We start from the raw sequence: 17936 nt of genomic DNA, 5'->3' as shown, positions 1-17936 counted from the left end.
CCAATGTTCACATCAATTATGATTTTAAGAGGAAAACATAGGATATAAGTTTTCCTTTAACCTTACAAACTTAAACTTTTAATTTCATTTAAATAAAAAAAAGAAAATGCATGATTCATACTCAGTGAGTTCACTGAAAACCAGTATGTCACTTTCCTCAAAAACCCACCATATATAAAATCAGTAAAAAATGTTAAAGTTAAATGAAAAATTGAAATTACATTCTAATTTAATTAACAATTTTGGAAAAAAAAAATCTTAAAAACAATCAAACCTGGTGTCACCAGAATATTCTAATCCTTTTTTGTATCATAGAATAATTTCTATGAAAATATGCATACACAGAAACATAAGTGAAAATGCATTTGCAAAAGCACACCTAATTTGCAAGAGCATTTTCTGAAATTGTAGTCTTTTGTATATTCAGTGGCACAGACTGACATGTAAAAAGAGAAGTAAGAAAAAGTTGGAAGTACAACTCCAACTGACGGGATGAGCAGAACTCCATTAGCTTTATATTATGAAAATTTTATTTACTTATGATTTTTTTATTATTTATTCTTACAGATATGGAGACGGATTTCTAGAAAGGAATTAGGTATAGAGAGTAGAGTGTTTTCATCTCTACCTACCAGTAAATACTGTTTCATGCTTCTCCTTTCCATGCAGTATGAAAACCTGCATTAATGTCTGCCATCTCTTCAAATTTCTGTAGTTTTTGAATGTATAATGTAGCAACTGAAAGAATTACACACTATACAACTAAATGTAAAACTGTAAATGTAAAAAATGAAGATTTTTTTTTTTAAATCACACTAGGTTTCCTTCAGAGACCTTTTTCCCTGAAAGGATGGGGTCTTTTTTTCCCTTTTAACATTAAAAATCACAAAGCCATGATTTTTCCAATTTGTGGTCATAAGAAATAATCAACATCGATTATTTTTTTTTGTCTCCGAATAGCATTTGGTCCAGTCATCCACAACCTTGTCTGTACACTCACTGAGATACGCAGAGAAGCCGAGTCCCTTGATATCAGTTGCTGAGAAAAGCCTCATGCAATGAATTCATGTGATATCATCCATCAAATCATGTCTGATGGCCATACACCAGGGTCTGAGCCTACCAGGCACTGAGGGAATATTGGTAGACTGCTTTTATTCATGTTTTAGATTATTTATGTGTTATTTCTCTGAAACTAATAACACGACTTCTATTGGCAACATTGGGTTTCTGCATTACTATCTATTGCATATATCGGGTATTCTTTTATCTTGCAAACAAAGTGACGTGTTCTTTCTGCTACAAGCATATAGAAATTATTCAAGCAATAAATGAATATATTTTTTATAGAAAGACCTCACATGGAATAACACATGGAGTTTTTGGAGTTATTCCTTGAGAAATTCAGACAGAATACAGGGCTTTTACAGCAGCCAAAGAGAAAGAATGGTCAAGAATCTGGAAAACATGAGTTTCAGAGAATGAATGAATTTTTAGGAAGTGAAGATTGAGCGGAGGGGACATGATAAGAGTCTTCAAACATCGGAAAGATTCTTGAAAGGAAGAAAGAGAATGCTCTTTTCTCCAGGTACATATTGTCCATTGCCATATGGGATAGGTGAAAAAGAAACAGGCTTAGTACTGTTTATGAAAGTCTGAGGTAAGTGTTAAGAATATCTTAGTATTTCTGAGGATGGTGAAACATTAACCTAGAATATCTGGGAGATAGATGCGTATTAACTCCATCATTGGAAGTCTTAAGATAACTACCAGACAAACGGTGGTCAGGAATGATGTTCAGACCTTATTCTGTGGCAGCAAGATGTCTTAGATTATAGTGTGATGTCCTTCCAGGTCTTTATTGTATGGTATGATAACTTCCTTCAGGTTACATTGTTACTGACTTGTGATTTCATAGAATCATGTAATGGTTTGAGTTGGAAGGGACCTTAAAGATCACCCAGTTCCAACCCTTCCACCATGGGGGGGGACACCTCTCACTAGACTGGATTGCTCAAAGCACCATCCGGCCTGGCCTTAGAACACTTCCAGGGATGGGGCATCCACCGCTTTTCTGGGCAGCCTGTTCCAGTGCCTCACCACCCTGTAAGTGAAGAATTTCTTCTGAATATGTAATCTAAATCTCCCCTTTTGTAGTTTAAAGCCTTGTCCTATCACTACACTTCCTGACAAAGAACTTTCTTGTAGGTTCTCTTTAGATACTGGAAAACTGCTATAAGGTCTCCTTGGAACCTTCTCTTCTCCAGACACAACAATCCGCACTCTCTCAACCTATTTTCATGGGAGAAGTGTTTAGCCCTCTGATCACCTCTTTATTTATTTATTAGAAGGATGTTGGTTATTTCATGTTACAAGCTCCTGAAACCAGGTTATTAGGCATTAATAGCCTTTGATTTTTGTAATGTAGAAGAGTCTGATGCTTATTATTGCAAAGAAGAAATTGAAACAGTGAACTTGGAACCTTCAGAAAAAGACAAAGACAAGATGACCGGAGTATATCTGTCAACATCTCAGTATTTTTAAGACAACTTCATGATTTTCAGGGAGGCAGTGACCCTGGATTTAGCACTGGCCTTGTTTGTTCTCCTTGAATAAGTTCTCTTTACTTTTCTGTCACTTCCTTTTGTTACCTACATTTGTCAAACACAAAGATTTCATGTGTGGAACATCTTGTGTCTATCTAATGCTTCCACTCCATAATCACTTTAATCTTGCATTGCTGTCAAGAGATGTGTGTATTCCCTCTATCCTCTACATGCTCACACCCTCCTGCCAAACCCAAAGGTTTGTAGTTTCAGGTGGTGAACAGGAACCAAGTCTTAAACATACTGGCAAAAGGAGTTTAAAAAAAAAAAAAATAAAGGGCAGGGGGTGGGGAGAAGATTTTTAGCTAGGATCACTTCTCTAGTCTAGTACCCTGAAGGAACTTAAAATTTATGTATTGAGGGATGCAGAGAAATGAATGAGATGGTACCTACCTGGCAAAAGTGGGAGCAGCCTTTTTGAAAATCGTGAACCTTAAGTCATCAGGCTTCTAAGACTTAGAGCCACAAGTGCTAAGGAAAAGATGTCCTCTGCCTCTGCTGTCTTACTCTGTTTACCACCGCAGCTGCTTAGTAGAATAGCAAAAGAAAATGCTCATCATTTTTCACATAACTGCAGAGTCAACACAAGTGATAGGAACGTTCTCTTCCTTCTCTGCCTAAATATTCATCTGTGTATAAATATAAAAATGTAGAAGTTTTATTCTTAACTGAATTTTTGTAACCTTAGTTTGTTGACCCACCAGCGAGGAAAAAAAAACATGACAAAAACATGACTTTTTCTGCTCATGCACACAGTCATCAAATCCCCAGTGAATAACTACTTCTGCCATGCAACTTTTGCAGAGCATGGTATTCTCTAATTTTCATTTAAAATGTTAAAGATGTTCTTGAAATAAATATTTTGGAGAAAACATTGGACAAGGCCCTCTATGCAATGTTTTCTTAAAAAAAAAAAAAAAAAAAAAAGGGTATTGCATTTTCTAGAGACAGCTAATACATTTTGTCCTGAATTTCTTTCCTTTACAAAAGTAAATCTCAATCCTGGTGCATAATTTATGATCTTGGCATCCAGCCCAAACATATGTACATGTTGAAATCAGTTTTGCATCTGTTTAACTATATGCACATGAGTAGTCTAATTGGATTTAGTCTGATGAAATGACTCATATGAAATCAAGTGTTTGCAGAACAAGGGTTTCAGACAGTAGGGTTCTTCAGGGCAGTAGCTTCTGCTTGCTATAACTTTATGTGATGCCTAGCACAGGAAATGGATTTTAAATTATCTAGGAGATCTCTGCATGCTGTATAGCTGTAGTAAGTGGTAAAATAAAAAAGTACCAAAGAACAAGTCTCAGTCTGAAGTCAGATCTTCTACTGCATAGCATTTGTATATAATTACAATGTGATTTTTTAAAATTATTATTTTTTTTTTAAATCAATCCTCTCATTCCTTCATAACAGGCTACCAGGCTGCTGCTGTTGGCCTTCTGGTAGCCAATAGCAAAGTTAAATACTGTTGCTCATATATGCTAGATACCCTGATATGTTATAAGCATCATCTCCTATCAGGATGGAACTGTATTCTTCTTAAGCCTAATTATTCAATGAATTCAACACCTCCTGCAAGGAAGAGTGATCTGAATGGGCAGCAGTGTAGATACTCATCATCTTCCGAAAACAAAACATCAGTGTGCCAAAGAAGAAAATGAACATTTTTTTTTTTTTCTGGCTCTCCAAGGTCATCTTCCCACACCACCTCATGTCTGTCATCCTGAACACTGGGATCAGTGATAATTTTTTTGCCTTGTAACTGTGCAGTTGTAGGAAGAGGAGGTGATGCTGAGTTTACTACTTGTTGAAGATATTTCTATCCAGAGGCTGGCTCTTCTGTTTTCTTTTGATGTTTTTTCATTCTCCCTTTGTCTATTATAAGGGTTTAGGGAGTGAAGAGACTCTTAAGAAGGGGGATGAGAGAGAAGCTGCAAGATCTGATGTTAGAAGCATTAGAAATTAAAAAGTGGAACTCAAGGGGATTTGTTCTGTGAGAATATAGTCTGGGGAGGATAGATAAGGAAGGCTTGGAGCATGAGTGCTGGAAAGGCAAGGCAAGGAAATGAATGGGAGTGACTGCAAAACCAGTGGTGTACAGAGGACCAAGATGAGATGGAAATGAAAATAGAAAAGAAAAAAATAGTTGGAGTAAGAATATAAAGCAAGAAATATACCTTAAAGATGAATGCAGTTTTGTAGGCCTTTCCCTCCTACCTCACTGCCCAGCCACATTCTGTGGTTGATGAAAACAACACTGAAGACAGTTTTAGGAGGCTCAGAATGTAGATCAAGATATCGCTTTAACCATGTGTATTTGAAATATATTCTTGATTGACACATTATGCTCTTTATATATACATATATATGTTGGTGGCATTTAGACAAGAGGCACCAAAAATAGAGATACATGTGAAATTCATTGTGTAGCACCTGATACAGGACTCTCTGAAGTTAGTAAACTACAGTATACTTTGAAGCAAGAGAGGAATATCTTGAAATATTACGGGATTAAAATATTATAGAAGTAAAATAGAGCTCTGAATTACCTAAATGTGAATCTGATGGCTCTGGTGAAAATACTGTGATACTTTTGTGTGGCTGGTGCAAAGCTTTGATCTTAAAGTGTTATGTTGTAGAAAGCTTTTCATTACTGATGTCATTTTGTGGTTTTTCAGTCTGAAGCGTATGCTGAGGAAACAGGTAAATGAGGTCTTGATATTTCAAAGAGAAATGCACAGTATTGACTCTTTTGGTAACTGAAAACTTTTTGGTCTCAGAAGTGGATAGCACTTTAATGAGATGGTCATCTGATTTATACAATAAACTGACTATTCTGCTCAGGGGAAAAATCTGAATGCTGATATGAGGAAAAAAAGGGGTTTTGCTACATATTTCTCATCAGAGCATTCATAATATTAACCAACCTACACATCTCTAATTTGGTTTGGGGTTTTCCAAGTGAAAGCTAGAACATGATCATCTGCACATTTTGAATGTTTTGAACATATAGCGGCTCTTGAAAATATTTCTTACTGATTGAATAAATATCAGCGTTTCCTGCTTATATCTGCTTTGCCTTAAAATGTGTAATTTTTAACACTTTGGAGTTTTGTGGAAAATCTATTGCCCCTTATTTGCATCTTGGCTAATACAAAGAAGTTAGTATTTCCTAGAAGCTTCTGTATATAGTATTTGAGTCTGTATGGCAAGTACCTCAACTGTAATTATCATAGCTAATTTGCTAATTGATTTACTGAATTTGCATCTGGTCACATTTTTTATTTTTTTAAAGTATTGAAATGAATATTATTGTGATTTGTTTACTCTTACAAGGATCGTGAGCACACAATGTTGAACAAAGAATAAAAAGAAATCATGGAATTATTTAAATGTTTATAAAGCATTTTTGATGAGCAGACCTTATTTCTATGGTGAATTTTTGCAGATATATACATATCTATTTTTTAAATCTATTTTCAGTCCCCTGCACATAGCTATTCAAGCTATGACTCTGGAAAGAATGAGAGTGTAGGCAGAGGTGCTGAAGATCTGTCTTTGAATCGAGGAGATGAAGATGAGGATGACCATGATGAGCAGGAAGATCCTGAGAAGGTTAATGAGTCGGATGGGGTAGAAGCTGAGCGACTGAAAGCTTTTAATGTAAGTCCTCTTGCACTTGTTGCTTTGTTTACCTCTACTACCTCCTTTTACATGGCTATTTATGGTAAGTTTGACAATATTAAAGGCACATTAATTTAATTTGTTGGAACTTTTTCAGTTATTATATTAATGCACATTAAACTCTTGCCAACAGATAACAGATTTACTGTGTTTTATTTAGAATTTAAGGCACAGTGCCATCTTTACCAGTGGAGAAAACAAAGCTTTGTTTTGTGTGTGTATATGTGCCTGTGTGTGTGGATGTGTGGATGTGCATGTTCAGTCAGTGGATGGAAAGGGGCTGTAGCTAGTTTATCAGAAGACCATTCCAGTGGTCAGCTGTTCGCTATTGCTTTCCCAGTGTATGTAATTATGCATGAAAACGCAAGCAATTGTTCAAACAAAGAAAAGTGAGATTCACTTCAATAAAATGATGTAGCAATCACAGCTTATTGTTAATGATGAAACTTAAGTGGTGCCTATTTTCACAATCTGTTCTGGTTTATCTCACAAGTTCTGTATCCTATAGACTATTCTTTTCTTGTTCTTATTTTTTTTTTCCTTAAATTAGCTCCTCCCCACACCCCAAATAATCCTTTAAAGAACTGTTTGCTTAATATTTCTGGCTTCCCATTACAAAGCTATTCCGTGGATAGAAAAAAATGTCTTCCTATCAGTAATCAAGACAGAAAGCTAGGAAGAGAAGAGAGCAGCCCTCCAAACCCGTCTCCTCTGTCTCCCTCTTGCCAACAGATGTTTGTCAGGCTGTTTGTAGATGAAAACTTGGACCGAATGGTCCCAATCTCTAAGCAGCCAAAAGAAAAGATCCAAGCTATCATTGACTCATGCAGGCGACAATTCCCTGAGTATCAAGAGCGTGCCAGAAAGCGCATACGTACTTACCTCAAGTCCTGCAGGCGGATGAAAAGAAGTGGTTTTGAGATGGTGAGTTTTGATTTAAAACCCAGCCCTAGTTTCCATCAAAACCCCATATGTAAATCCATGACACTATTTTGTTTTCATCTTAGTGTCTTTTTTTTTTTTTTGGTTTGTTTATTTATTTATTTTTGGTAATACCAGGTCAGAGTTGTTTTTTTCCCTTTTTCATTCTTCCTGAAATTTTTCCCCTTCTTCACTGGTTTAAAACTTATTTGAGACACTAGAATTCACAAGATAAACTAGTATGGATCTGTAAGAAATGAAAAACAAAACAAGGTATAAGGAGAGAAATCAAACGCTGGCTTATATAGTGACTTATTTCCTATGCAAGATTACACTTAGAGATTTTTTCCTGGCAAAGTCTTGAAGTAAGATGGATTTTTCTTTAAAATGCCTCTGCTAACTGCATTTGTGTGAAGTCTATAAAAAATAGGTTTTGCTAGAAAAATGCTATATCTAAGCAAATGCCCAGTGTAGTAACATTGCATTGGCAATGGTTTGTTTTTTCTTTCTTGCACATTTTATCCTACGAGCTATCAGTAATGGTTACTCCTTTGAAATCTTTCAGTTGATATATAGATATACAAAACACATCCAGTGATTTTAAAACACAGGTATCAAGTTTACATTTTGATCTGTTTTAGTAATTGTAACTGAACCAAAGACCATGAAAACAGTATACAAATGGTAGTGTTTTCAGACATTAGTATTTTAATATTACCCAGTAGCTTAAGAATGGGCAAAGGATAGCTCTTCTCACCAATTGGCAAATTTATTATCTCTAAATAACTTTTATATTTCAAAACCCCAGGAAAACTGCAAAAAAAAAAAAAATAGCATCTACATACCTTATGCTTGATGTGTCTTAGCTATCTCTCTGGCCTTTAGATGACAATGAAATCACCTCATCATTACAAATAGATATCATTTAGTGATCAAACATACCATTTTTATTTTAATGAATCATCTGCAAACCCATTGATTACATAAAAATACTGGGCATGACTGAATTTTACTGTTTCTCTCTTTCTCTCTGTCTTTCTCTTTCCTGCAGTCTATGCAGAATACTTATGTCCATATGTTGTTTTAAAATGGTAGCTGACAGTTTAAAGAACAAAATATCAAGTTTATCGTAGGGTAAGACCATTACTGGATATCACAAACAGCAGAGGCAGGAACTAAAATTTTATATGTGTTTGTGACAGTGTGGCTTTATTATTTGAAACACTGGGATAATGTTGTTTCTGAACAATGGAAACATAGATGAAAATAGACAGCTAGAATAAAGGGCATCTGTACTGATAAAAGTGCCAAAGATTGACTGGTGATGTACATGTCAAATTGTATAGCCTTCCAAAATAAAAGAAGGAAAAACAGAAAGTAAATATTTTCCGTGATATAGTAAGTAGAATCAAATTATATCCATTCACTCTGGCTGAGAATAATTCAGCAACATCAAGTTCAGCTTTCATAGTGCCAAATATTTTTGCTTTGCTGTATTTTAAAATAAAAATACTTATAAAATTAGCTGATGCTAGCAAGTCTCCTCACTGTTCCGATTTATGGCGTCATTACTGTCATTACTCATGCTGATGAGCAGTTATGTAAACTGACTTTTTTTTTTTTTAAATCATCTGAAAGATTTGCACAACTGCTTTTCAGTATGAATAAGGGGTTTACAATCTGACCCGTAAAAGCTAGGTTGGTTTGACTTTAGTGGATTATGCATATTTGCAAAGGTTATTTTCGTATGAATAAGGGTTGCAGGGTCAAATTTATTCCTGGAAGGGGAAAAGGAGTGGAGATTACCAGGAACGTGATTCAAATAGGCAACCTTTATAGTTCAGAAATATTCCCTATATTTATAATATTACATTTTATGATGGGCTTTATTTCTTTTCAAACAAACAAATTACCCTCTAAAATATTGACTTTGCTGCCCATGAATAGAAGTGACAAGGCACAGGTGTTCATGCCAAAGATTGCAGCTTTCATGGGCCAGAAGGGAAATCTGTCCTGCTTCCCTGTTTGCAGGTAGGAACGGGAGACAAAGTCTTTGGAGCAGCTCCCTTTTAACTTCCTAAGAGAAATACTAGTGTTTTATGTTTGTCTTGAATAATTCTGAAATGTAACACACATCCATTTTTTGTTTTTAATTATTTTCTAGTTTCTAAGTTACTCTATTGGTAGCTCATAACTATAAGCCATTTGAAAAAAAAATACTATCATGGACTGAGGCACTTGACTATATGATTATTTTGAATGTACTCACCATTTTGACAGTGGAAAAGAATCACTTTGTGTCTGGATAACAACGTTTGTTCAAAACAATCATGAAAGGACATGTCGGTGTTGATTTGAATCAGGTGCTACACACAGCTATGGCAAAACAGGATAACGATCTCCTCAGGAGCAATAGTGCTACTGTTGTTATATAAAATAGGATATCAGATAATAATCTCCACAGGTGGTGCCTTTTACTATAGAGATATTAAACACAAGTTTTTCATTTTGTTCAGGGCCAGAATGCCATGTTTCGAGCATCTAGTTGCAGGAGAAAAAGAGAATTAATTTCATAGATGGCATGTGACAGTTCAGACTATGCGGAGTGGTGCAGCTATCTACAGCATCATATTGCAAAGTGAAGAGAAAATGTAAACACTAAGTTTAATTAGTGTAAGACTGCATGGTAAAGATGAAAAAGCATGCCTGAAGCCTGCTTCTGTCAGTTATTTGCCATCTGTAATCCAAATGACAGTTCTCACTGCATAACAGGCTAGTTCTAGCTCTGAGGCAATAGGAAAGGTTCTGTCTCATGAATGTTTGTGTTGTTAGCTAATATTTCTTCTTATTAATATTTTTAAGAGATGCTTACAGTTATTCTCCTACTTATGACAGCTTGGAGTCTGGAATCCAAGACAGCTTTAATAGATTCTTGTTACAAATATTCTTTTGAGGAATCCCCTTTCTGCATTGAAAATGCTTTCCTCATTTGATCTTCAGCTCGTAATTGTGCCACTTGCATTTTCATTCTGGCACAACCATATCCCTCAACAAGGCATTGTCAAAGTTTTTCTCATGAATTGCAAGATCACTTTTCTCCTCCTATTCTCTCTTGCTTATGGTCTATTGAGAACCTTCTCTTACTATATTCTGTGATCTTGCTCATAATTTTCCATTGGGAAGGAAATTTGTTTAGTCCTGAAATCACTGGATTTTGGATGGGATCTCTGGGTATGCTTCCACTTGTGCTGTGCCACAGAACTTTAAGAATTTCTTAAAGAAAATGTTTGTTTTTCTCATCATTTGACCATAAGCAAAAGAAAAAATGAATTATTGCTCCTCTTAAGGACTGATGTTAATGAGAATCCCTTTCTATACATTAAGTGGTTGTGATCTGTATATGCTAAACAAGAGTTTTCTCCCTGAAATAGTCAAATGACTTATTTCACTAATCTTTTAAAAATATGTACTTTAGACTTTTCCCTGCCTATGTATCTGTGAAAAAATGCCAACTGGCAAAATCAAAAAGGTAATAGACAGCTGCTGAGTACACATGATATTTACTTACTTAGTTACAGTCCAGAAAATTGTAATGTTTGAAATGATCAAATGGAGTTGAATTAACTTAATCCAGTTTTCTTTCTACTGTCTGCTCCTTTCCATCTTCAGGATCTCCTATCATCAGACTGAGTTTCTGCATTTCATTTGAAACCGCACCTTAGAGTGCCTTTTGCACAGATATGCACTTTTTCCCATGTGTGTATCAAGGCTTAAACTCTCAAACATAAAAAGTTTTGTTTAAACAAGAGTAAACCCTCCTTGCTAGGCACTACTGTCATACAAAGAAATACTATCAAACAACCAAGTGTTACTGCTGTTATATATTGGAGAGAAAAGGCTAGTTACAAATGGCTTTCATTGTCTGAAGATGTTTGGATGTGTCAGCGATGAGGAAAGGAGTCACACCATGACTAAAGACTGTTCCTAAGTAAGAAGGAGCTGAGGAGAACAATAACAGGATCTATCCTATTGATTGTTATCTATCAATAACAAATAAGCAAGCTTGATGTCTTTTGCTGCTTCTGTGTTTTGTTTGTTCTAATTGGCTGTAAGAGGTGTTTTAACAATTTGCAACTGTGCACATGCTGACCAAGATGTTTTAAATGCATCTAGTGAGTTGGAGTGCTTTTTTATTGTGATTGAGTGACTTCTGTGGGGACTTTTCAAAGGGTGGTATGTCTTCTGAAATTTGCCTCTTGGAAATGTCTCTCTTTGTAGGTTTTAGCTTTACAGAGAGGAAGTTTTCATTTCAGTAATTTAGTTTTGAGTAGTCCAGCTGCCCTTGCAGTCACTTGGCTTTTCAGTCCTCCAGGCCTCTGTTGACTGTAAAGGTCATAAGCATTTTCAGGAAGATGAAGGTCTGTGGGTCCAGGTACACAAACCTAATCCTGATTGATTAAGCAGAGAAGCATTAAGAAAATTATCACAAGAACAGTTGCATGAGTATCTAAAAATAGTAACAGAATTGTTATTTTGTACTGTATCCCAAACTGTCCTGATTTGTCACTTTGCTTTCTAAGTGTTTCTCCCATGTGAAACAGTGGTTAGCATATGCAAGTCTGACGAGTAAGCTGTTTAAAAAGGGAGAAACTATTCTCTGGCAAACTGTGACTTTTTGCACTTGGTCTCACGTATCCTGAAAATTTTCAAGAAACAGTTTCTTTAAAGTTTATAATCCTCTTCCCCCTCCCCTCTCCCCACAATTTTTAAATGAATACTGAAGTAATTTTTCAGAACTACATTTTAAGACTATCTCAAATACCTTTTGCTTTTTAGTAACTGATGCAAATATAAGCAATTTTCAGAATGGCTAGCAGAAGAATTTACACTGTTTCCAGTAACTTTGGTATATGTGAAGAAGATAGCTTTGGAAAAAGGCATGATAAGCGGGAAAAAAAAAAGGATGAAAACTTAAAAAGTGAAAAATACTTTGCAACCTGATATTAATTGGTATTATACATTCTGTGAGAGGAAAAGGTCGAATGTAACTTTGCCATTTGTTTCACTCTCTTACTGAAAAATTGCAATAAGTTATGAAATAGGAACCACCACCACCACTGCCTCTCCCCAACAACTATTTTAGGGAAAGATTAAAATCTGGGATAAAAAGAATTTTCAGCCTGACTGAAATTGAAGATTGAAATAATGAATTCAGGAAGAAAAAAAAAAAAAGTACTAAGTATATCAGTTTTCTCTCGTACTGTAATTCTGACATATTATGACCCCTGCTACAGTGTTACTTGATGAGCTAACTTCAGTCAGTAGTTTAAGAGTAGGTGACCCAGTTCACTGTTTTGAATTAGGAAATAATGTTAAATCAGACTCAGTTGTTTCTGGTCCTCTGGAACTTTATGACCAAACTGTTTGCTGCTAGAGAGTGCCCAGTTCAATCTATTGAAACCAAACCTATCTTGGACAGAGTTAGTTCAGCCCAATGATTTCTATGGTTCTCTTTCACTCTGAAATACCATATATATTTAGGATAGAGGTAATCTCACCTATGTTTACTAGCTAAGAGTTAAGGTGATAGAAAAATTAGTTGAGGGGCTCCCTCAGCAATCAGTGAAGCCCATAGATGACACTCTCCTGAGAAACTATCCCCAGCTGTCTTGAGAGTCAACTTCTGGAGATACCTGTCTTTTAAAAGAAATGAAAAAGGAGCCTAGATAACTAGTATGGATGAAAATACCCAGGTTTTATGCAGATTAAGTTAGATGTATCTTATTTCTGTTATTAACAAAAAATAATTAAAATTTCCAGTAGCCCAACTGAAAATGCTTTCTTATGTAAGTGGACCAGGACTTGGCTCCATATGTAGGGGCAGCAGCAACAGGAGAAAAGTAGTTGGCTGAAAAATATCAGTTGCTTAACTTATGGGAATTCCTTAACACAGGAATATGGATATGTTGGTTTATATATATGTTAGGTATTTAGGTGCTGTCAAATCAATGTGCAATATGCAATGTTTCAATTAAATGTGCTTTAAAGCTGAAAACTTTTAAAAAGTGGTATGATTATAACTGAACATTTCAAAAAGCCTCCTCTACCTCTTAGGAAAAAAATACTTCTAGTTGTTTCTTTGAATTCCTTAGAAGGTGTTACAATTGAGTATTTATTGCAGCTTCACTGCAGGCTGCAAGACTGAGCAAAATACAACAAAACCCAGTCAGAAACAGTTGCTGCAAGTGTTAAAATGCCACTCCGGTTGTTCATATTTCATAGTTCTCTAAATAATTACAAAATTACATCCAACAGACTGCAGTACCATACTTTACTGTGTAAATTTAAAAATACTCTGCAGAATTTTTTCAGAATCCTTTTAACTGTGCGGTGTAGGATGGTTCTGTGCCATACAACTGCATTACACTGAGTAAAAAAATCTCATTGAAGATAACCCATACCCTTTCTTAGAAGGTATTGTGGAAATTTTCTGTGAAAAGCTGCTAATTAAGGATTGCATACTGTTATTAGATATATGTTAGGGATTTTCACACATTGTCTTAGATCTTGATACGTTATTATGAAAGGTTTGTGGCATAATATTTCATTTTGGCAATGAACTGGTTTATGATGCATAAGGAAAAGCTGACATGCAGGAAAGCAGTAGGGAGCTTTGCAGTGTGGGGAACGCAGACTGCTTGGGTGCCTCTGGAAAAACTCAGTAATTGCCAGCAAGACATCTTAGGCATTCATCTTCACCTTTGGATGGCCAATTGCTTTGGAAAATTTGTTTTCATGTTTGAGTAATAGTTAAAATATGTCCTCATTCACACATTTATATTAGTTGTTAGAGTCTCTATGAACAAAAGAAAGTAGCTTGCGTGTTTACGTGCTTGCAACTGTCTTATACCCCAAGATTCTCCATTCTGGTGTTAATTGACCTAAACTACAAGGGAGTATCTACGTACAAATGCCAGGGTATAAAGTTTTGTGTTTTACCAGGTGTGCATGTGTGCCCGTTATTTGAAATAATTGATAGCTGATTTTTTTCAGAACTGAGTCAGACCTGTGTAAAGTGTGTCAGAGTACCTAGACCAAGCTCCTGTATGAAAAGTTTGGCTTTTATTTAGAGGGAAATACTAGACCTAACAGAAAATGCTAATGCAGTAACTTTACAGGCAACAGTTTTGTAACCACAGGACAGCGTACACAGCAGGTTAGAAACATCTTTCTGGTGAATACACTGATTCTAGTGGTTTAGACTGAAAATAGTCCCTGTATTATATCTGTAATCGGTAGACTTGTACTGCAAATGCACATTTGAAATTAGAAAATGACTTTCTTTTATTTTTTATTTTTTTTAGATTCCATATAGAAACAAATTATGTGAACATTGCAAAAAGGGCATTTTATGTTTCCCATAACATTACTGAAAAGGCACATCACTTCAAACAGCAGACCTGGTGATATTGCATATAGTTGATGTGTGCCACAAAATGGGTATTTTTCAGCATATTAAAAGTACTAGCCTCTGTTATGTTAGGGAACCACAGATTATATTAATAGAGTTATTTTTTAGAGCATCTTGGCCAAAGATTCCTGATTTCAAGTATGGAAAAAATCAACAAGTTTGCAGAACTACTCCATCACTCCAGAAAGCTTGTTGTAAGAGCTTTAATTATTGAGAGCCAGATCTAACCACCACCTCCTCTGAAATATTTTGATTAGTTTTAATGTTCTTGAAAGCAGACCAATGGTTATTTGACTTCAAAGGAAAATCAGCTAATTTGGTTTTTCTTGAAGAAATTTGCTAAAATATATTTGCCAATAGTTTTTTTTTTTCTTCAGAAAGACATAAGGCGTTAATTGTGTGAAGTTTTCATATTAACTTGCACAAAAATTATTTATCTTAAAACCATGCAGAATGTCCCGTCCAATATGGTGGTTAAGTGTGCTTGTTTCTTTGTCGTCATCATCATCATCATTATCTTAAGGTTCTGTGGTGGTCTCAAGAATCAGATTTAAACTGCCTTGAAAGGCGGTTTCAAATATGAGAGGACTGGAGGTGGTTGGTCATCTCCTTTGGGTTACTGAGGGAATTTCAACCAGCTCCTGAATGCCAGTCTTTTCAAAAGATGTTAGAAACAGAGGCATCCACACGTACATGAAAGTTAGCAGACTTTCCTTACATGTTTTGTTAAAATGCTCTTCACCTACATTGTGTTAGGGGTTGAACATGAGTTGGGTGCCAGCCGAAAAGAAGTACAAAAACAAAGAACTATGTGTTCAAAATGTGGCTGTTGTTTTAGTGCAGACACAAGCATTGTTTCATTTCCAAATACGGAAGAGTTTTGTATACTGCTGCTGTGTGATGGACCAAAGTGTATAGTCATCTGCAAAGGTCTGCGTTAAGATGTTTTTTAAGATTCCATCCAAGTTTTATTCATCTCTTCACCTGAAAATTACTATAAAATTGCCACTTGCCTCTTTTCTATCTGTCATTGTTTCAAAATGACAAAAATGATATCCTGCCTTACAATTTTGCCATGTGAGTTCTTTGTTTTGATGATAGACTAAAGATTAGAGGCTTGGTTCATATTTTTTATTTTTTTTTTAACACATGGGTAGTTAGAGCTATGTCCTGATTTACATCACTGTGAGGTGACAGAAATACAAGTCTGGGGCTGGGGCTGTGAATGTTATGTATCAAACAACAGTAGGTATGTTCTGCCAGTTAAAGCTGGTCAGGATTTTTTTTTAATTTTTTTTCCCCTCCCCTTTAAGAAATATGAATTTGTCCAGTAAAATGAAACCTGGTTTCCTGCTAGACCAGTGGGCAGGTTGTGGATCCAGGGATTGTTTGTGGAGCCTGTGAGCCCTTGGAAATAAGGACTCCATGGCTCCCACATTTCCTGCTGTACTCTCAAACATGCAGGAACCAAAGCTCTGCTATCAGCAGAAAGAACCCTGGCAGCCTAAAAAACACTGGTTTGCCTGAGACCTGCAGGCTCCCTTCTGCAGAATTGAATGATGTTGCTTTTGTCACATTTCCCTAGGTTTTTCTGTCTCACCCTTGGATAGGGAGTTTAGAAATGTGCAGAACCCCACAGGGACTGGGTTGGCTTTATAGCTGGTAGTCATGACAGGGGTCATGAATAATCAGAAATATAGAAAATGAGGAAGTTAAGCTAAGCCAGAAGGGGCCTTTGAGCTTAGAAGATGGGGCAGTGACTTCAATTTATTTAGAAATACATAATAATAATAATAAAAAGATTATTTCAAAGTGTTTTTTCCCTCTTAGGCAAGGCTTTTCAAAATCGATCTTTTTGACGTATCACAGATATGGCATTTCATGGACCAGAAAATCTTCTTTTTAACAGCTCTACTATTAGTGACAGAAGACTGTTCATCTTCTCAATCAATGCCAGACTAGGGCTCTGCCTGAGCTGAGTTGATAGAGCATGAACCTTAATCAGATGATTTTCCTCCTGTGCATTGTTACAGTATTTTAATCCCCAGGTGACTCAACCATGCATTCATTACATTCTCCCTAGGGTTCATTCTAGATAATTCTTGACATGAACATATCAACAGCCGGCTGCAGTGATGTGTGAGAAATTACAGGTTAACACATATTTCAAGAGGAGTATACTCCATTACTTGGAGTTTAATTCATTTTTGCAGGTATTATTTTTTGAGTTCAATGTTTCAGTGGCAAACATAACTGCTACAGTCTTTTTGAGAGGAACGAGTGTTTGGTTATAATGGTGACTCATTTTTAATGTTAATAAACACTTCAATAAACTCATTCTCTCCCATAAGCAAATAATCTAGGGAATTGAGTTCATTTTACTTTTTTGTCATTACATTATTTTCTGGGCCCATACATTGCCTTCTATGTGTCTGGTATGTATGTATGGTTGTAGCTCTGAGCTGTAACTGTAGCTGGAGAAATTAACCAGGTGTATACTCACCATTTTTCTGGACCATCATTGTGTGGCCACTGTTAGAGGAACACATTGAGACTTCCATGCAGCTAACAGTTGATGTACCTGAAACATATATAAAATGGTGGCATTTATAGTGATGCTTGGCCACCCAATTTAGAGAGGAATCTAGCGTGGCTAAGTGATGCAATAACATATTCAGATCATCATCACCAGAACGTCACCATTCTAGGGAAGTAAAATAATTTTGTCAGTGAAAGCCTCCCTAAAAGGCTTACTCCCTCCTCTGGAGATCTGAGAAAGGTGTCTGCATGTACTGTAATGTTAACTTTTGTAATGACACCAGGGTTTAACATCTGTGTCCTTCACCTTTTGAATGATTTATTTTCAAAAGTGCATGGAAATGCATTGCTGTGCGAACTGTAAACAAGTTCAATAGGTTTTGTTCTGTCAAATCAATCCAAATGTCATGTTTTATTGCAGTATTGCTGGTGACTGTCTTTCTTACACAGCTGTTACTGATGCTAGAGAGCTTGTTTTGTATGAGTGGGGAGAATTAAGCCAAGAGCACTAGAGATGGAGACCATAAATCCATGTCTATTTCTAAAAGCTAGTTCAGCCTCTGGTCCCAGACTGCTGTCCCATGCGTTAGAGAAGGTACAGCAAGAGATAATCAATTGCCATTCTGCAGAGGACATTCAAAGTCCATAAATGGATTTTAATTTTTAAAGGTAAAAATGTAATATTAGTAATGGTCTCCTAACAGTTT

At 35.9% G+C, this 17936-nt stretch overlaps 1 protein-coding gene across 10 annotated transcripts in view; it reads left to right on the top strand.

The window, feature by feature from the left end:
- Positions 1-17936, top strand: part of NOL4 (nucleolar protein 4) — a 194281-nt gene that overhangs the window by 135866 nt on the left and 40479 nt on the right. For 7 of the 10 annotated variants that reach the window (XM_080578440.1, XM_080578435.1, XM_080578436.1 and 4 more), the window contains 2 exons: positions 6099-6278; positions 7032-7223. The exons of 1 other annotated variant lie outside the window; for it this stretch is intronic. In XM_080578440.1, coding sequence (XP_080434566.1) covers positions 6099-6278; positions 7032-7223 — 372 coding nt within the window. The remainder of the gene's footprint in view (positions 1-6098; positions 6279-7031; positions 7224-17936) is intronic. 2 more of the 10 variants (XM_080578437.1, XM_080578433.1) reach the window with 1 other exon arrangement.

Source organism: Anser brachyrhynchus, assembly GCF_964034855.1.
Source record: "Anser brachyrhynchus genome assembly, chromosome: 2".
Taxonomy (NCBI): domain Eukaryota; kingdom Metazoa; phylum Chordata; class Aves; order Anseriformes; family Anatidae; genus Anser; species Anser brachyrhynchus.
Note: the sequence above shows the minus strand (reverse complement) of the source record. Positions and strands in the feature narration are given on the sequence as shown.